General features: G+C 35.2%; 1 protein-coding gene across 3 annotated transcripts in view; it reads right to left on the bottom strand.

Annotated features, from left to right (window-relative positions):
- Positions 1-22,406, bottom strand: part of ERC1 (ELKS/RAB6-interacting/CAST family member 1) — a 345,893-nt gene that overhangs the window by 308,937 nt on the left and 14,550 nt on the right. For all 3 annotated transcript variants that reach the window (XM_051962823.1, XM_051962825.1, XM_051962824.1), the window contains exon 2: positions 7,988-8,813. In XM_051962823.1, the coding sequence (XP_051818783.1) occupies positions 7,988-8,656 (669 nt within the window). In that variant the 5' untranslated portion in view covers positions 8,657-8,813. The remainder of the gene's footprint in view (positions 1-7,987; positions 8,814-22,406) is intronic.

Raw genomic sequence — 22,406 nt, 5'->3', positions numbered from 1 at the left:
GTCCTCCCAGGGAGCCTATTATTAACACAATAAACAATATGTGACTGGGACCAGTCATGCTCACATAGCAAGGGACAAAGCCAAATGCAGATTTAAAATTGTGCCAAAAAGAGAAAACAAATGAACAAAGGCCAAAATCTAACTGAAGATACTAGGACAGAGCTAAAACCCAATAATTCCTATAGCCAATTAGTCCACAAACTTTTTTTGGAGGCTGATTTGAGCTTTATCACCTTGGGTAGGAACAGAGGAACAACAGTATGACTCCTGAGTTCAAATCACCACTAACTCAGGGGGTCCATTCCCCTTTTAAAGAGCTCTAATAAGGTACCCTATAAGATCAACTTCCAAGCTCCAGTTGTCATTTGCATTTCACTGGGTGGCTGCTTCTCAGATAGGACTAGTTGTGGGCCAGATCTGTTCAAATGACCCTACACTTTCTCCCTCCTATAGCAGGAAGAAGAAGACAGTGAGACTGAAAATGCAGTCCAGGTACCCTGGATTACTGGAGGGGATGGGGGGGGGGGGGGATCAACATGAATTTCTTGCTTGGGTCAATCCCTGAATTTACAGACCCCTCTTCCCACACTGAGAATTCCCACACTAGCCTACAGAGCTATTATCAAACAGAGGATAAAATAATGCCCAGCACCTTCAAGCCAGTGCTATCCTCCCAGGAAGCCTGTCTGCCCCCTTCCTCCCCAAGTCCATGGAGACAAGCAGTCTTGGAACAGGCATAGGAGAGTAGGAGCTCAAAGGAAGGACAGTTACAGCAAATGCAGAAAAGTTTGAATGCTACGGATAAGCTCACTTACCTTGGCAACATACTTTCCAAGGATGTACACATAGACAATGAAACGGATTGCTAGAGATAGTTCAGTATTTGGGAGGTTCCAAAGGAAAGTGTGAGAGAGAAGAGATAGTGAGATTGTCTACCAAAAGGAAGGTCTACAGAGCCACTGTACTGACCTCCTTGTTGTATGCCTGTGAAACCTGGACAATCTATAAGTACTATGCAAGGAAACTAAATCATTTTCCTTTGCATTGTCTGATTCTGAAGATCAACTGGCAAAATGAGGTACCAGACATTGCAATGCTTTCTGAAGCTGAACTGCCAAGCCTTCAAACTCTACTGCAGAGAGCACAACTCATGGATGGCGCAATGTCTTAATGCCAACTGAATGTGTATGATGTGACCACACTGAAGAAGGCCCTGTGCTCTAGGAGCAGAGAGGAATTGGAGTAGCTAAAAAAAAAAGCGCAAATTTGGAGACATCTCCAATCCAAATGTTCAGACTATCTATGTCTGACCTGTGGTAGAGCTGTCCAAGCTTATATTGGTCTGATCAGCCACAGCTGGACACGCTGTACACTGATCCCAACATAGTGATGTTATTTTGACTGTGTTCGAGAAAGATAGACAACAACCATTAAGCATCTAATATGTGCTAGGCACCATGCTAGACCCTGGAAATGCAAAAAAAGGGCAAAAAATAATCCATGTCCCCAAGGAGCTCAAATCCACTAGTATTAAGCAACTCCAGAAGGGGTTGTCTTGTCATGGCAAAGAGGCTTGTGTAACTCAATGAAACTATAAGCTATACTGTGCAGTTACCCAGGCGAGCAAGACAAAGTGAAGAGATCTGACAAAAGGTGATCCATTGGAGAAGGAAACAGAAAACCACTCCAGTACCTTTGCAAAGAAAACCCCATAGACAGAATAAGAATGCTAAAAATGGAAGACAGAAAGGCCTGGAATGCTATGATACATGGAGTTATGAAGAGTCAAAAGTGAACAACAAACATTGAGCAAACTTTTTGTAAATATACAACTGGCAATCATAAACATAGACATGAATGAACTCATGACAAAATTGAAGAGGAAAATATGGGTTCAAAAAGCAAGATGCAATAATATTTTACAACTATTCACTGTTAATCATTAATAAGAAATAGTTAAAAATACAAGTTCAGGGACAGCTAAGTGGCGCAGTGGATAGAGCACTAGCCCTAAAGTCAGGAGGACCTGAGTTCAAATCTGACCTCAGACACTTAATACTTCCTAGCTGTGTGACCCTAAATAAGTCATTTAACCCCAATTGCCTCAGCAAAAATATAAATAAATAATACAAGATACATGATTCATACAGGATTAAAATTGGGAGTTGGATACACAATAGTAATAATGATGAAGAATACAAAATAACTGAAACCGAAAACTGTGAAACTATAATAATGATGTCATGACCCCAGGGCAGACATTATTAAAAATCCACCATTTTTTTTATAGATATGAGGAACTATAGGTGTTGAACACTGGCTATAAAGTCAGACTTTTTTTAGATATGTTATTTAGTTTTGCTAAACTATTGTTTTGTTTTATTTTAATTGTTATACAGGATGGCTCTCAAGGTAGGGATGGATATGAGGAAATGTGGGTGATAAAAATACAAAAGTTATCAATTAAAATTTTTTTAAAGGAATTATATTTTTAAATCCAAGAAATGGTCCCTAATATTGCAAGATAAGGCTTTAATTATATAAAGTATCCAACTTGTGAAAACAAGCCATAAAAGAAAAACTATCTTTATAACTACTATATTAATTTGTGAAACAATTTCTGGAATAAAATTATTTAAAATAAAATATAAAATTAACAGACATATAATAACTTTTTAATAAATATTGAGTACAAGATGGTATTATCATAGAGAAAGGATAAAAATATTTGTAGTTACAGATCAGATATGCATGTGAGCATATGTTTCCAAAGACTTAGCTTTGAGAATTTAACCAAGGGATCAGTTACATTTTTGTCTTTAGTCAATGCTAATATGTAATTAAAAAGCATTTATTGCTTAAACCAAACAGCTTCCACTATCAGAAAGTTTAAGTTGAAAAGGAGTTATTAGAATCTAAAAACAGCATAGGTATACTGAAAACAATCTTCTGCAGTAACTAAGCAAAAATGAACCAAATACCAGGTACTTATGAATAATTTGTTATGATTGGACCAAGATATCAATGCCTTATTCAGAGTACATATTCTGAATAGACAAACACAGCAAAAAATCCTTAGTCCCAAAGTAAATTGGGGAAATTGGTTTAATTACAGTAAATCCTATTAAAGCAACCTCTTTATAAAAAGTGAAAAGAAGGACCACTAAAGGCTCTGGAGAATATAATGAATGCAAAGTTTAATTAGGGCACACTGCTGGCTTACTATAATCTATTAATTAGCATTTCCAGTGACTACAACTCATCGCAGTATTTCAGCTTTACTTTTAAATTGTACCTTTCCTTTTTTTGGCCCAAAGTTGCACACTCTTAGCTTTGTAGTAGTAATTACAGTGTATGCAAGAAGAATCAAGTCCTGCCAGCTTCTAAATCTAGAAAAGTCAATGTTCACCCTTCTTCAGTCATACGGCTTTTTCTAACATCATAATTCCCTAGACTGTTTTACTTTCAAAGAATTGAGCATAACCTAGAGTTTTCATTAAAATTGAATGAATTTTCTTTGAAAACAGCCTAATTGGGAGAAGAGGAAGATAGACAGTTTCAAAACAGAAACTAACAAAATTATTTCAAAATAAAGAAACATGCCTGATTTTATCTCCAATGTTAACATTAGTATTTAAGCATTCTGGTGGAAATACCCTTCTTAGGAATGGACATTTTACTGGAAACATAGCATAAAAGGTTTCTGCTGTTAAATTTTTGAGCATCCAAAGTACATAAGGAACAAAAGAGGAGGAAAGTATCAAAAATGGTGATCTAAATTCAGTTCTTACTATAACACCCATTTAACAAAAAGCACTACATATGCAGTTCTTAGAAAATAAACTTTTCCTGTCATGTGTATTATTTTCCTTAAGATTTCCCACGTTAAAAAGTTAAGGCATTAGCCTGAATTCTTTGAGGGTGGGGACTGAGCTCTGCCTTTCTTCATATAGTCTCTGGCACATAATAACCACTTAATAAATGTTTGCTTATTTGACTTCTGAAAAATGCAATTTAGATAGGTTCTGATTTTTTTTCTTTATCAATTAATCCATTTGAAGCTAGATGGTATCCTGATACATCCATCATAATTAACCATTAAATACCTTACCATGTGTAATGAGGAATTAAGATACCCAAAATACACAAATGTTATGAAATCAATTTTTAAAAAACAAGTAAAAAGCTAGCCCACTAGCTCATGAGAGAGTAGTTATGGATGTATGCATATATGCTCACACCCTTTCACCTATAATTCCTGTGGTACAAGGAAATTTCCCTACCAATTCATATTGTTAACTATTCTTTAAATTAGAGTGTCACGGGTAGCTAGGTGAGCACCAGTGGTTAGAGCACCAGCCCCGAAGTCAGGAGGACCTGAGTTCAAATCTAATTTCAGACATTTAACACTTCCTAGCTGTATGACCCTGGGCAAGTCATTTAACCCCAACTGCCTCAGCAAAAAACAAACAAGCAAATAAATCAGAGTGTGACTAAGGATATTGCAAAATTAACTACCTTGCCTAAGGTTAATTCACAACTAGTACGATTTAGAAGCGATTCCTGAACTATAGGTCTTCCTAACTCTACTACCTTAATACATTATGCCACACCTCACCTATTTATGTGTATTGGTATATTTATGTAAATGAATGTATGTTTGTGTACATATATATGCATGAATCTATAACCTCAGCCTCACTCTTGCTGCTTCTACATATCCAATCAGTTGCAAAATCTTGTTGAATATACTTTGCAATCTCTCACATTCAATCCATTCCCTCTATTGCCTGCTACCTCCTTAATTTAGGTCTTACATCATTGCAACAGTCTCCTAATTGGTATTCCTGACTTAAGTCTTTCCCGACTCCAGGCCAGCCCCCACGGAGCTTGCTTCTCCTTAAGCAAGATCTGACATACTCAACTACTCAATTCCTCTACTCAAGTCATCGGCTCTGTATGGAATCCAGAATAAAATATAAATAACTCTGATTAGCTTTTAAATCTTTTCAAACCTGACACAAACCTCTTTCCAGCCTTATTACACATCTCTCCCCTTCTGCCACTTTGTCTTCCAGTCAAATCAGTTTTCCTTCTTTTCCTCATCCATAATACTCCATTTCCTCTTCTATTTCTTTGCTCAATATCCCTCACCTCTCACCCCTAGTCCTTTAAAGTTTTTCCTTTTCCTCCTTATCTAAAGTTTCCCAGACGCCTCTTTCTACAAGACACATCTCAAATATCTACTTCTACATAGTTTTTCATGATCTTCTCATCATCTTCCTCCATGTATATACATAAATACTTTTATTTATTTGTGTTTATTCTATATATGTTAACAGAATGAGCCTTAAGAATATCGTTTCATTTTTTAAACTCTGTATCACCCATATCCAGCATAATGACTAGCACATAGTACAAAAAAGGCACTTAATAAATTCTTGTTGATTTATAAGTGTATAATGTAAAAGCAGAGTATCATAGTGGATGAAAGGTGATATGAGACTCAGAAGACCTGGGTTCAAGTGCCACCTTTGATATATACTGCCTGTAATCTCTACCTCAGGCACCTCTTAGTCTACAAGTAACAGAGAAAATACTGATCAGCATTAGTAGAGAAAATTCCTCAAACTCCTTACAATCATAACTTTACAAGCAATTAAAATATTTATGGTCATAAATTTACACAACTATCTAGTATTACAAGGCACCCCTGTAATTGTTGTTCACTTGAGTCTGATTCTTCATGATTCCATCTGAGGTTTTCTTGGCAAAGATGATGGAATGGTTTGCCATTTTCTTCTCCAGTATAATGTGAAAATAGAGATTAAGTGACTTGTCCAGGGTCACAAAGCTAGTGTGTAAGGCGAGATGAGAACTCAGTTCTTCCTTACTGTAGGCTCAGTGCTCTCTCCACTGACCCACTTATTTACACTGTATTACTAAGCTAATACTAAACTATTAAAGCTTAGAGCTACATTAAGACTTTTAGAATGCCATACATACACACACACACACACACACACACAATAGTGTATCTAGATATTGGGCAGTATCCTGTGCCTTTTCACACAAATAGGTGCAGAAAATAGAGCTTTGGGCCTAAAGTCACAAAGGCCTGAAATCAAATCTAGTCTCAGACCTTTCATAGTGCTGTGATCATGGGCAAGCCTCTTAGCTCCTGTTTACCTGGTTTTTTCATCTGTATAATGGGGATAATTTTAGCAATACCCCCTCCACAGGGTTGTTGTGAGTTTCAAATGAGGTTATAATTGAAAAGCATTTAGCTCAGGGCCTGGCACATAGCAAGTGCTATATAAATGCTAGGTATCATCATCATCATCAAAACAAAAATATATACATATAACAGAAGCAGATTCTACATTCTTTAGAGTAACATAAGGTAATAAATTATCATTTCTTTTTTTATAATATCAATCAAATTTTTGCCATACTGACTTTATGGCTCAAAATTTTAACAGTAATATTCAGAAAATACAGAAAATGTTTTATGCTTCGGGAGTATGGGCTATGGGCTTTGGTACTTTGCTTTCATCAGCGAATTTTACATAAAGGTAAATTACATTTTCCTTGTCATGGACTTTCTCAAAAATTTGTCTTTTCTGGAAATGGCATTCCAAAGCCCCAGTAAAATCTTCAAGAGAAGGTCAATAAGTTTAAGGACAAACTGATCTAGAAAATTACTATAGCAAATTATATTAAATGTAATTTTGTTTAAAATAGAAATTGTTTTTTCTCAAAAGCCCACGACTTTAAAATTATCACATCAGAGTTATTTAATTATTGAACATATATAGTATTTATGACGGTGAATAAAGCTAAGCACCACAATTATAAATTATGTTTAACAATACATGCATTATAAATACAGAAAGCAAAACTGCTATAATACTTATTCTTTTCCTTCTTAGCAACGTGACAAAATGCAGCTGAAGTTTCAAACAAATCATTTAAGCAATCAATACAGAATTTATCTAAAAATGAAGTGATATATTTAAATGCACTCATGATATCAACAAAAGTAAGCCAAATGCAAAAAAAAAAAAACCCTCACAAATCATTGAGACTCACAAATTCAAAAATTGCTCCCAGAAACTCTTTTAAAAAGAAGTTACATTTTAGATTTCTATTGATGAAATCCAAAAGTATCTATTCACACTTTGAATGTTATAAAGCATCTTCAAGGAGAGATAAATGATAGAATAATGAATGAAGTAACTTAAATTACGTGAAAGCATAGGCAAGCATTAAATAAACAGCTTATGAAATTGATAATATCTCATCATCCCAATATTTAGACAATTTTTAAAAATATAAGTTAAGTTTTTAAATTTTTTCTTTTTTGAACATTAAGGAAAGAAACAAAAAACAAGCTGCCTAATCATCTTTAATATCAAATTCTATTAATGTCATAAAATAAAACAAACATTTGATTGATAATTTATAGCTGATACTCAAATATTGAAATTAAAAAATTAAATTTTCAATGCACTGTTATCAATGTTATATTATTGTTCAATAGAGAACAGCTCGAAGCATTGCACTCAGTTTTAAAGGAAAAGACAGTGCTATAATTCTGGACATTTATGAAAACAGAAGATAACTTTATGTGCTCTCAAATGCTCTAAGCAATGGATGGTACAGCTTGTGGTGTAGTATATTCTCCCTAACACTGGAAAAATACAACATGCTGAAAGGAGAGAGTCAGAGGCAGTTCTAAAAATCAAATGGAAACAAAATAAGCAGAAAAATGACAAAGTAGATTAAACAAATGGGAAAAAAGTAGAACAGAGAAAATTAAACAATTAGGAAAAAAATAAAGAAATGGAAGTAGGCAAAAAACAAAAACAAAAAACCCTCAACTAAAGAGGACATGAAAGACAGGGACAACTAGGAGAATAAAATGTGATTCCATTTCATATATATGTAGATTCAGTGCATACAAATAAATAAAAATATAACTAACCTGGTTTTCCTCTTGTACAACTCTATATTGTTCCTTCCAAACAGTGATTTTGGAAGCTTCATCTTTTCTCAGGGCTCGTTCCTTCTTCAACTCTGGGCTCCAAAAGGTCTTGATGCTATTCATTGAAGAGCTCAATTTACTCTCCTTCACTTCTACATCCTTACGTAACAGATCATTTTCCCGCAACACTTCCTTCAGTTGTGTCTGTAGATCCATAATTGTGTTATCCCTTGCTTGACGCAATGAATGAGGTACAGTGGATGCCATACTCACAGGAGGGAGGTGATGTTCTCCAAATGCTATGGTGTCACTGGAAACCCCACTGCTAGCAATATTGGGGCTACTGCCCATAGCAGTCATTCTAACACCATACGGAAGCCGACCTCCAGAACGGCCAAGTGTCATGGTACTTTTAGGAGTATCTGGACCCATATTTTCATGGTCACTTAAGTACATAGGCCCTGATGTCGCATAGGCAGCATTTAAAGACTGGATATTTTCCATTGAAAGAGTTTTACCACTGCCACCTCCAGTACTACTTCCAGAACTCCCTCCTGTGCTGTTGGTTCGACGGTGACCCAAACGAGGTGAACGAGGAAGCCTCGGTGAACGCCCAGGACTCTGACTGCTCGGTTCAACTTTACCAACCGAACGCGCGCTCCCATACATGGTTGCACAAAGAACGGTAATGTCAAAGCAGGTTTAAATGAGAAAGTACAGAATTGGGTGAGATTTCTCTATGCTTGAATATGCTTAAGGTTAATATGAATTAGTAGAGTCCCAGTTGTCCATTCTTGAAGTCATGTGCTCATGTTGAAAATCATATCTGCAATAAAAGGAATACAAAAATAGTTGTAAATAGATTTTTCTTTAAGAAACTTTTTATTTTTATGAAATGGAAGGGAAAAATTCCCAATTCCCAATTCCTCTAACTATCCAAATACCAATCAAAAACATATTTTCTTTTCAAAGGAGTCAATATGTAATATTCCAAAAAGCTCTCTGACTATAAGGGAGATCGCTTGTATTTTGTAAGATTTGAGCTCCTCGTTTCTACTGGGCTGTTACCCCAAAGAGATACTAAAGAAGGGAAAGGGACCTGTATGTGCCAAAATGTTTGTGGCAGCCCTGTTTGTAGTGGCTAGAAGATAGAAAATGAATGGATGCCCATCAATTGGAGAATGGTTGAGTAAATTGTGGTATATGAAAGTTATGGAATATTATTGTTCTGTAAGAAATGACCAGCAGGATGAATACAGAGAGGACTGGCGAGACTAGAAGGATTTCTTCGACAAAGAGATCTAACTCAGTTTCAATTGATGAAGGATGGACAGAAGCAGCTACACCCAAAGAAAGAACACTGGGAAATGAACGTAAACTGCTTGCATTTTTGTTTTTCTTCCTGGGTTATTTATACCTTCTGAATCCAATTCTCCCTGTGCAACAAGAGAACTGTTCGGTTCTGCACACATATATTGCATCTAGGATATGCAGTGACATATTTAACATGTATAGGACTGCTTGCCATCTGGGGGAGGGGGTGGAGGGAGGGAGGAGAAAAATTGGAACAGAAGTGAATGCAAGGGATAATGTAAAAAATTACCCTGGCATGGGTTCGGTCAATAAAAACTTATTAAAAATTCTTCTACCCCTGGAAATATGTAACTTACATCTGGTGTAGGCACATGGACACTCAGTGTCCAGGGACTGCAGAAACAGAAGGCTCCCTTGAGAAAGTTCTAGATGAGGCATAAAGAATGAGATTATAAATAAATTGGAAGAGCATAGGATAGTTTACCTCTCAGACCTGTGGAAGAGGGAGGAATTTATGACCAAAGAAGAACTAGAGATCACTATTGACCACAAAATAGAAAATTTTGATTATATCAAATTGAAAAGTTTTCATACAAACAAAACAAATGCAGACAAGATTAGAAGGGAAACAATAAACTGGAAAAACATTTTTACAATCAAAGGTTCTGATAAAGGCCTCATTTCCAAAATATATAGAGAATTGACTCTAATTTATAAGAAATCAAACCATTCTCCAATTGATAAATGGTCAAAGGATATGAATAGACAATTCTCAGATGAAGAAATTGAAACTATTTATAGACATATGAAAATATGCTCCAAATAATTATTAATTAGAGAAATGCAAATTAAGACAACTCTGAAATACCACCACACCTGTCAGATTGGCTAGAGTGACAGGGAAAGATAATGTGGAATGTTGGAGGGGATGTGGGAAAACAGGGACACTGATACATTGTTGGTGGAATTGTGAACACATCCAGCCACTCTGGAGAGCAATTTGGAACTATGCTCAAAAAGTTATCAAACTGTGCATACCCTTTGATCCAGCAGTGTTTCTACTGGGCTTATACCCCAAAGAGATACTAAAGAAGGGAAAGGGATCTGTATGTGCCAAAATGTTTGTGGCAGCCCTGTTTGTAGTGGCTAGAAACTGGAAAATGAATGGATGCCCATCAAATGGAGAATAATTGAGTAAATTGTGATATATGAACGTTATAGAATATTATTGTTCTGTAAGGAATGACCAGCAGGATGAATACAGAGAGAACTGGCGAGACTTACATGAACTGATGTTAAGTGAAATGAGCAGAACCAGGAAATCATTATATACCTCAAACACGATACTGTTTGAGGATGTATTCTGATGGAAGTGGATCTCTTCGAGAAAGAGAGCTAATTCAGTTTCAATTGATCAAAGATGGGCAGAAGCAGCTACACCCAAAGAAAGAACACTGGAAGATGAATATAAACTGCTTGCATTTTTGTTTTTCTTCCCGGATTATTTATACCTTCTGAATTCAAATCTCCCTGTGCAACAAGAAAACTGTTCGGTTCTGCACACGTATATTATATCCAGGATATACTGTAACCTATTCAACATGTAAAGGACTGCTTGCCATCTGAGGGAGGGGGTAGAGGGAGGAAGGGGAAAAATTAGAACAGAAGTGAATGCAAGGGATAATGTTGTAAAAAAAATTACCCTGGCATGAGTTCTATCAATAAAAAGTTATTTAAAAAAAAAAAGAGAGAGAGAGAAAGTTCTAGGTGATCAGAAAGTCTGATGGAGATACTGGAAGCCCCCACCAGCAGGAGTAGGCAGCAGCTTTGAGCAAAAAGATAGAGAATTTGAACCCCACAACCTCTCAAACTCCAAAATTGAAATTATAAGCCAAAGATAAAGCAATTTCAACTGTCCCCATGGTTTAGGCAGTGGTATCAAAACCAAAAAACAAACCAACAAACCAGATTCCTGAAAGTCTCATAATGACTTAGAAAATCACAAATTTGTATTGTCTTAAGTTATATTTATTTCACTGAAAACTTTGTAATTTGATTCCACACTAAGGAATCTGTAAGCCCTGAGTTTGACATCTTTTAACTTAGGGCACATTGATTCCAAAAGAAGATTTTAAAAAACACACCACAATGAACTGATCACTGTTCAGTACCTTTTCCTCATCTCCCACAAGCAGTGAGACTGAACTAACTGACTTGAGGATCCAATATATAAGCTTACAACAAAACCCAATCTCATATTCCAGTCCCCCTTCCAGAGCTCAGCTCCAAATTGTTTAAGATTCATCTAATATCAACAGAGAGACGACAGCAGAGACTTTGGGCAGAACAGAGCAGCCAGTCTGCACTGAGGTGGGCTGCAAAAGATCTCAACTCTCTCCTCCTCCTAAAGCCTTAAAGAACCAAACAAAAGAAATGGAACCCACAACACCAATGCAGCAAAATTCTGCCCAGCCAGAGAACAGAAGAAATAAGGAAGGTGAGGCAAGGCACCAGGTCAATTCACCACTGTGTGCTTCGGGGATTGGGGAGAGTGGGGGAAGATGAGGGGGGAGGGAGAGGAGAGGCAATGGCCACTAGGCAGCACACTGCCACATCTGAGGGAAAGAGCTCACAGCATGCAATTGGTGATACTTTCATCCACCCAAAAGCGACCTGGAGCAGAAAGCTAGGCTGGGGAAGTGGAAATTGCCCAGCATAAGAGAAATCTAACCATCATCAGAGGGATTAAGGAGTAAAAAAGTAAGCAATGGAGGAAAATAAGGGGAAAAAGAGAAAAGAGTGAAATTACCTAAGACCTCAGGGATAAGAACATTCAAAGACTTTGAATATAAACAGATAAATCAATAGGGGGAAAATTAACAACAAAAAAAAAATATGGCCTCCAACTCTAGGAAATATTAAGTCCTGAAAAACAAAAGAAAATGATTCCATATTTGACCCTGTGGAAGGTGAGAATATGGAACTACAACATGCTGTTTTTATGGGGTTCAAAAGGGAAATGAGAATCATAAGGGCATAACTGATGGTCCACAGAACAAAAATAATGGGCAGAAAATTAAAAACTAGACTCTATAATGGCAAATCTCACTCCCCCCCCAAAAAAAAAAAAAACTAAAGAAAGAACTGTCAACTGAGAATCAAGTAGTGACTGGCAGCAGTTGGTATAACATGCCAACATGGGGACAGGACAAGGAACAATCAATCCTGGGATGCCAGGCAGGGCCACAAAGAGCCAGCACTCTGAACCACAAATATCCAGGGCACTATTAAGCCAGAGAAGTGGAGGTCAGTTCAAGAACTCTGAGGACTCAGGGTAAAATACATCAGGACTTGCCACACCATCCAAAAGTGTAACAGGAGATGGAAACACAAAAAGTCACAATTCAAAAACTAAAGATAGAGATTAGTCAAAGAAAACACCAACTACATTCACAAACTGCTAATCTAACACCATAACAACTGCAAGCAGATTTTTTAAAAAGTATTTTCCACAAGGAAAATTAATTTTTCTGCATGAATACCTAGAAAAAGTGAAGCAAACGAGCTTTTTAAATTGAAGTAAAAACTCCGGAAGAAATAACGGATAAAAGATTATGTTGCTTGGAAAATTAGGCTTATCCTCAAGAAATGGAATCTTTGAAGGCTAAACCAGACAAAACAGATATTAATGATATTAATATTAAGAATGATATTAAGAAATATAAAATATTAAAGAATGAAATTAAAGAAAGAATTATAAGAAACTGAATATCAAAGAATCAGTGTACTTACTCCCTGATATTTTAAAAATCCTACACACCAAAAAAGAACTAGAAAACATTATGAAAGGCAAAATGGACAACTTTGATTACACTTTTGCACAAACAAAACCAATAGAAACAAGATTAAAAGGGAAATACAAAGCTGGGGAAAAAAAGTTTTACAGCCAGTGTTTCTGATAAAGGCCTCATTTCTAAAATATATAAAAAATTATGTAAAATTTATAAGAATATATCCAATTGATAACGATCAAATGATATGAACAATTTTCAGATGATGAAGTTAAAGCCATCTATAGTCATATGAAAAGGTGCTCTAAATCACTATTGATTAGAGAAATGCAAATTAAAACAACTCTGAGGTATCACCTTACACCTCTCAGAATGGCTAAGATGACAGGAAAAGACAATGATAAATGGTGAAGGGGATGTAGAAAAACTGGAACACTAATGCATTGTTGATGAAGTTGTGAAATGATCCAACAATTCTGGAGAGCAATTTGGAACTATGGAGTGACACTACTGGATCTGAATTCCAAGTAAATCATAAAGGAGGGAAAAGGACCAACCTGTGCAAAAACGTTTGTAGCAGCTTTTTGTAGTAACAAAGAATTAGAAAATAAGTACATGAAGATAATGGGATTATCTTCATATGATGAACAAGCTGATTGTTCAAAATAATAAGCTGATTTTAGAAAGGTCTGGAAAAATTTTACATGAACTAATGTTGAGTGAAACAAGCAGAACCAGGAATATATTTACAATAACAGCAAGAATGTGTGATAATCAACTATGAAAGACCTGGTTCTTCTCAGTGGTTCACTGATCCAAGGCAATCTCAATAGGCTTTGGATAGAAAATGCCATCTGCACCCAGAATAAGAATAATGGAAATTGAATGTAAATCAACATATTCTTTTTTCTATTGTTTTTTTTTCTCCGCTCCCCCATGGTTTTTCCCTTTTGTTGTGATTTTTTCTCTTCCAACATCATTCATAAAACAATGTATATTTTTAAAATTAGTTAATTATTTTTTTAAATTTTGCACAACATATTTCACGAAATCATAAATTAAAGTGGCCAACTAATATTGTCTCCTGAAAAGAATTTTAAAAGGAAAAGTTTTAAGAATATTGTTGCTAGAAACATAGGATACTTTATCTCTCAGACTTGTGGAGGAGAAAGAAATTTGTGACCAAAGATGAACTAGAGACCATTACTGATCACAAAATAGAAAATTTTGATTATATCAAATTAAAAAGCCTTTGTACAAACAGAACGAATGCAAATAAGATTAGAAGGGAAGCAACAAACTGGGAAAACATCTTTACAATTAAAGGTTCTGATAAAGGCCTCATATTCCAAATTACATAGAGAACTGACCCTAATTTATAAGAAACCAAGCCATTCTCCAATTGATAAATGGCCAAAGGATATGAACAGACAATTTTCAGAGGATGAAATTGAAACTATTACCAATCATATAAAAGTGTTCCAAATCACTATTGCTCAGAGAAATGCAAATTAAGACAACTCTGAGATACCACTACACACCTGTCAGATTGGCTAAGATGACAGGAAAAAAATAATGATGAATGTTGGAGGGGATGCGGGAAAACTGGGACACTGATGCATTGTTGGTGGCGTTGTGAACGAACCCAACCATTCTGGAGAGCAATCTGGAATTATGCCCAAAAAGTTATCAAATTGTGCATACCCTTTGATCTAGCAGTGTTTCTATTGGGCTTATACCCCAAAGAAATATTAAAGAAGGGAAAGGGACCTATATGTGCCAAAATGTTTGTAGCAGCCCTGTTTGTAGTGGCTAGAAACTGGAAAGTGAATGGGTGCCCATCAATTGGAGAATGGCTGGGTAAATTGTGGTATATGAATGTTATGGAATATTATTGCTCTGTAAGGAATGACCAGCAGCATGAATACAGAGAGGACTGGCGAGACTTACATGAACTGATGCTAAGTGAAATGAGCAGAACCAGGAGATCATTATACCCTTTGACAACGATATTGTATGAGGATGTATTCTGATGGAAGTGGATTTCTTTGACAAAGAGATCTAACTCAGTTTCAATTGATGAAGGATGGACAGAAGCAGCTACACCCAAAGAAAGAACACTAGGAAATGAACGTAAACTGCTTGCATTTTTGTTTTTCTTCTCAGGTTATTTATACCTTCTGAATCCAATTCTCCCTATGTAACAAGAGAACTGTTCGGTTCGGCAAACATATATTGTATCTAGGATATACTGCAACATATCTAACATATATAGGACTGCTTGCCATCTTGGGGAGGGGGTGGAAGGAGGGAGGGGAAAAATCGAAACATAAGCGAGTGCAAGGGATAATGTTGTAAAAAAAATTACCCTGGCATGGATTCTGTCAATATAAAGTTATTATTAAATAAAATAAAATTTAAAAAAAAAAAGAATATTGTTGCTAAAATCCAGACCTTAAACATCAAAGCAAAAATACTGAAAGGATCCAAAGAGAAACAATTCAAGTATCAAGGAATTACAGTCAGAATCATATAGAATTTAGTTTCTACTAAAATAAGAAATCTTGGAATACTAGCAAGAATAATACAGCAATATATCACAAGAATCATACACCATGACCAGGTGGGTTTACACCCAAAATACAAAACTGGTTCAATAATTAGGTCAGAATAACTGATCATATAAACTACCAAAAAATATTTTATAGAACTAGAAGAAAATAATAACTAAATTGAGGTGAAAGAATAAAAGGTCAAGAATATAAAGGAAAATTAATGAAATAAAAAATGTGAAGGATGGTAGCCTAATCATGCTAGATCTCAAACTTATGAAGCAGTATCAACTGAGAAACAAGATGGTGGATGAGTGGAGTAGATTAGGTACACAAGACACAATAGTAAATGATCATAATAATCAAGTATTTGATAAGCCCAAAGACCCCAGATTTAGGGACAATAACTCACTATTTGATAAAAACTGCTGGAAAAACTAGAAAATAATATGACAGAAACTAGGTATGGACCAAAATCTTATACCATATACCAGTAAATAGGGTCAAAATGGATAAATGATTTAGACATAAAAGATGATACAATAAGCAAATTAGGAGAGCAGAGCAATGAATAGTTTATTTGTTATATTTTACAGAAGACCAACTGAGAGGGAGCATTATAAGATGTAAAATGGACAATTTTGATTATAATAAAATAAAAAGCTTTTGCAAAATCAATCCAGCCAAGATTAGAAAGAAAGGAAAAAACTTTAACAATCTAGTGTTTGATAAATCCAAAGACCCCAGCTTTTGGGATAAGAACTCATTGTTTGACAAAAACTGCTGGGAAAATTGGAAATTAGTATGGGAGAAACTAGGCATTGACCCACACTTAATACCATACACTAAGGTCATTTGACTAAGGTCAAAATGGGTTCATGACCAAGGCATAAAGAATGAGATTATAAATAAATTAGAAGAACATAGGATAATTTACATCTCATACCTGTGGAAGAGGAAGGAATAAGGTCAAAATGGGTTCATGACCAAGGCATAAAGAATGAGATTATAAATAAATTAGAAGAACATAGGATAATTTACATCTCATACCTGTGGAAGAGGAAGGAATAAGGTCAAAATGGGTTCATGACCAAGGCATAAAGAATGAGATTATAAATAAATTAGAAGAACATAGGATAATTTACATCTCATACCTGTGGAAGAGGAAGGAATTTATGACCAAAGAAGAACTAGAGATCATTATTGATCACAAAATAGAAAATTTTAATTATATCAAATTAAAAAGCCTTTGTACAAACAAAACAAATGCAAACAAGATTAGAAGGGAAGCAACAAACTTTGACAGTTAAAGGTTCTGATAAAGGCCTCATTTCCAAAATATATAGAGAATTGACTCTAATTTATAAGAAATCAAACCATTCTCCAATTGATAAATGGATATGAACAGACAATTTTCAGATGATGAAATTGAAACTATTTCCACTCATATAAAAAGAGTGTTCCAAATCACTATTTATCAGAGAAATGCAAATTAAGAAAACTCTGAGATAACACTACACACCTGTCAGATTGGCTAAGATGACAGGAAAAAATAATGATGAATGTTGGAAAGGATGCAGGGGAAACTGGGACACTGATCCATTATTGGTGGAGTTGTCAACAAATCCAACCATTCTAGAGAGCAATCTGGAATTATGCCCCCAAAGTTATCTAACTGTGCATACCCTTTGATCCAGCAGTATTACTACTACTGGGCTTACATCCCAAAGAGATACTAAAGAAGGGAAAGGGACCTGTATGTGCTAAAATGTTTGTGGCAGCCCTGTTTGTAGTGGCTAGAAGCTGGAAAATGATTGGATGCCCATCAATTGGAGAATGGTTGGGTAAATTGTGGTATATGAATGTTATGGAATATTATTGTTCTATAAGAAGTGATCAACAAGACAGAGAGGCTTAGAAAGACTTACATGAACTGATGCTGAGTAAAATAAGCAGAACCAGATCATTATACACTTCAACAACAATACTGTATGAGGATGTATTCTGATGGAAGTGAATATCTTCGACAAAGAGAAGATCTAATTCAGTTCCAATTGATCGATGATGGACAGAATCAGCTACTCCCAGAGAAGGAACACTGGGAAATGAGTGTGAACTGTTTGCATTTTTGTTTTTCTTTCCAGGTTATTTTTACCTTCTGAATCCAATTCTTCCTGTATACCAAGAGAACTGTTCGGTTCTGCACACATAAATTGTATCTAAGATATACTATAACATATTTAACATGTATAAGACTGCCTGCCATCTAGGGGTGGGGGTGGAGGGAAGGAAAAAGCTGGAACAGAAGTGAATGCAAGGGATAATGTTTTAAAAAATTACCCATGCATATGTATTGTCAATAAAAAGTTATAATAGGGGAAAAAAAAGATAGTATTCAACATTTGTTTCTATAAGATTTTTGAGCTCCAAATTTTTTCTTCCTCCTTTTTTTATCTCCCCCCCTTATCAAGACAGCAAGCAATCTAATATAGGTTATACATGTACAAGGATTTTAAACATATTTCATATTAGTCATGTTGTGAAAGAAACATCAGAACAAAAAGGAAAAATCACAATAAAGAAAAAAAAAGTGAAAATACAATGCTTCAATTCTCAGTCTCCATAGTTCAATAAAGCTGGATGTGAATGGCATTTTCCTTTCCAAGTCTATTGGAACTGTCTTAGATCACCACACTGTTGAAAAGAGCTAAGTCTATCATAGTTGATTATCACACATTCTTGGTGTTACTGTGTAAAATGTATTCCTCATTCTGCTTGTTTCACTCAGCATCAGTTCATGTAAATCTTTCCAGGCCTTTCTAAAATTAGCCTGTTCATCGTTTTTTATAAAACAATAACATTCCATTATCTTCATATACCACAACTTATCCAGCCATTCCCCAATTGACGGGCATATACTAATTTTCCAATTCTTTGCTACCAGAAAAAAAGCTGCTATAAACATTTTTGCACATTGGGTCTTTTTCCCTCTTTTATTTATAATGATTAATTTATTCATTTTGCATTTCATAATGTTCTCTATCTCATTTGATCATAAATTCTTCTCTTCTCCACAACTCTCCTAATTTGCTTATAGTATCATCTCTGATTCTAAATCATGAACCCATTTCAACTATGTTTTGATATGGGGGTGAGATGTTGATCTATACCTAATTTCTATCATACTATTTTCCAATTTTCCCAGCAATTTTTGTCAAACAGTGAGTTCCTATCTCTGAAGCTGGAATCTTTGGGTTCATCAACATATAATCAATTTAAAACAAACACTACTGGAATAAAAATATAAATTTCTTTTACCTACAACTCTAAAAATAAATAAATAAATAAGTCCTAAGTGCTTCACTAAGTTTTAAAAATAACTTTAAGGTCTTTAAGCAGAAAACAAGATCTTGTGTAAGACTTACAAGCCAGAAATGCTTCCAATACAGTTCCAGAGACAATATAATCATTTTATTTCAGTAAACAGTATAGAAAAATTGCCCAAGCAATAAAAAAGCAAACAACATTCTACAAACAGAATCCAGAAACACAATTTTGCTCTCCCCTCCTCAGAAACTCAAAATTCCACTCACTCAAGCCTATTAAATTTCAAAATTATATATATATATATAAAAAGAAATCATTTATTTAAAAAAAAATTAGGGCATCCTAAGTGGATGCCCATCAATTGGAGAATGGCTGAATAAATTGTGGTATATGAATATTATATTGTTCTGTAAGAAATGACCAACAGGATGATTTCAGAAAGGCCTGAAGAGATTTACATGAACTGATGCTAAGTGAAATGAGTAGGACTGGAAGACCATTATATACTTCAACAACAATACTATATGATGATCAATTCTGATGGATATGGCTCTCTTCAACAATGAGATGAACCAAATCAGTTCCAATAGAGCAGTAATGAACTGAACCAGCTACACCCAGCAAAAGAACTCTGGGAGATGACTATGAACCACAACATAGAATTCTCAATCCCTCTATTTTTGTCTGCCTGCATTTTTTATTTCCTTCACAGGTTAATTGTATGCTATTTCAAATTCCGATTCTTTTTGTACAGCAAAATAACTTTATGGACATGTATACATATATTGTATTTAACTTATACTTTAACATATTTAACATGTATTGATCAACCTGCCATGGGGGGAGGGGAGCGAGGAGAAGGAGGGGAAAAGTTGGAACAAAAGGTTTTGCAATTGTCAATGCTGAAAAATTACCCATGCATATATCTTGTAAATAAAAAGCTATTAAAAAAAAATTAAGGCATCACTAGAATTTTTTATAAAAACCAAATATGAGCAAAGACAAAGAATTTTGACATACACAAAATGTTTTAAAAATTCCAAAATCACTCCTCAGAAAAATCAAAGTATTTGCATTTGAAAATGAGAGATGTTTTTAAGCATCTCAATCATAAGTACCTCAAAGATAATAATACTATCAATCATACTGTGTATCAGAATTTAAGTGATACAGACAAAAGGAGTATTCACGGAGAAATTCAGAGCCTGGACAATCACATTAACAACAATTAAGAAAATTAGAATATTAACATCTATCTGGACCCAGGCTGGTGCTCAACTCCTATAATTCTTATCACCAGAAGTTGATCCCGGTAGATGCCAGAACTCCAGAGTTCTGAGTTGCAATGGGCTAAAGTTTGACAGAAGGCTACCCATGAAGCAACCAATTCACTCAGGCCAAAAATGAGCAAGTAATAGCTTCAGGTCCTTTAAATATTCAATGGTTGTATATGTATGACTTATTTTCTGAACTTAAATCTAAGATCAGAAATTTAGCATTAGTAAATGTTTCTAACTCTGTCATTCAAAAAAAGACAGATTAGAACAGACCAAATCAATTAAACAAAATCATCATGATGAGGTGTTAGGATTAACATGTAATTCATCTAAAAAAGTGATAATTATCATACTTAATGTTAAAAAAAGAAAAAAAAATCAATCAAACCAGATCACAATATAAAATCAAAAATATACAAGAGCTCTGTGTTAAGTTCAAAACTATAAAGCACTAAAGAAAGTAATTCAACAAAAATCATGAAAAATGAATAGCAGACTGATTGTTTTGAATGAGTTAGCTCTAAGCATATCACATACTGAAAGAAATATTAATTGTTTCAATAACCTAAATATTTCTAAAAACAAAAAGGAAAAAACATAAATATTGTCTTTCATTTGTAGAGAAGAAAAAAAATACCATCAAGCAAACAAAATAAATTACTAGATATCAAATAGATTTGACTGTATAAAACTAAATGTGTACAACAAAAAGGCAATGCATTCATTATTTGAAGCTAATTTCTTAAAAAAAAAAAATTTAACTCACATGAGGAATTCCAACCAAGATATCTGTCTGAACAGAGAGAGACCACTCAGCTCCCAAATACCTACTCTAAAGCTGAAAATTGTACTAGACAGAACAATGATTAAGAAACCCAATGGGAAACTAAAGTAAACAGCTCCTTTGGCATCAGAAGTACACAAAATGTGAGCCAGAAACTCATAGGCAATAGGAAAGAAAACTGCAGGACACCAACATAAGCAAATAAGCCCAGCCTCCCAGAGCAACCAGTAACAGATCAAAGAAATGTACAGCTCACAAAACTCTGTATCCAGAAGCAGCAAGAATAGATCCTCCCAAAAAATCTCAAGCTGTCACTAAGCCCCCAGAATGATCAGAAAGACACAGGGAGAAATGATACCTCAAGGTAGCCAAAAAGTTTAAGCGAACACGGAAACCCCTGGGAATGGCAGCAGCAAAAGCAAAGTAGCCCTCAGATTAGCTGAAGTAGCAGGGAAACTATGAAGTCTGTATCTCTCCATCTTGAGATAGCATAGGAAAGCCTTAACGATCCAGTGTTCTGAACCCCAAACATCCAGGAGGACCTGTTCTGAGGATGTCAGCAAAGAACCCAAAGGACCAAAAAAAAAAAAAGAGAGAAGTTATAAGGTAACTGTCTCAATAAAAAAATACCAGAAGACAAAAATGACTCAGGAACAAAGCTGGAGAGGTGAGTAAAACAAAGATTTCCAAAATTTCACAGATCTTTACATAATCTTAACTGGGTCCTCAATGCTTCTAAGCAATCTTTCTCCCATTCCTTTATCCACTCATTGTCCCACTCTCCACAATGGCTCCTCCAAATTTTTTCATCCCTCCTCAAATTTTCTATGACTTCCCTTCCCCAAACTCTCTCATCTGAAAACTTGGGCTTATTCTTACAGGAAAAATGGAGGCCATATGCAGCGAATCCCCTCTTTTCCCCTTTCCTCTCCTATCATTCAGGTGCCTTTTACCACTTTCTCTTCAGTGCCTCCTCCAACAAATACACATGATGAAATGGCCTTACCTTACTCCTTATGAAGGCTAATCCCTCTACATGTTCAAGTGAGGGATGAGACCATAACTGTCTCTTTAAACAGATTGCTCCTCTGCCATTCCCATTCTTTCACTTATTTTCAATCTTCCTCTTTCTACTGCCTCATTTCCTTTTGCTTATAAATATGTCTACTGCTCCTTATTCTCCAAAAAAAAAAAAAAAAATCCTCTCTTAATCCCTCTATCCCTGCTATTGTTGTCTATCTCTTCTGAATTTATAGCTAAGCTCCTCAAAAAGACTGTCTGCAAGAGCTGCCTCCACTTCCTTTCTTCTTAACCCTTAATAATTCCGCTGAAATTAGTACTAGAGGCTGGAAAACCTGAGTTTAAATCTCGCCT

The sequence above is a fragment of the Antechinus flavipes genome, chromosome 5, assembly GCF_016432865.1.
Source record: "Antechinus flavipes isolate AdamAnt ecotype Samford, QLD, Australia chromosome 5, AdamAnt_v2, whole genome shotgun sequence".
Lineage (NCBI taxonomy): Eukaryota > Metazoa > Chordata > Mammalia > Dasyuromorphia > Dasyuridae > Antechinus > Antechinus flavipes.
The sequence above is the reverse complement of the archived record's forward strand: the minus strand, read 5'-3'. Positions and strand labels throughout refer to the sequence as shown.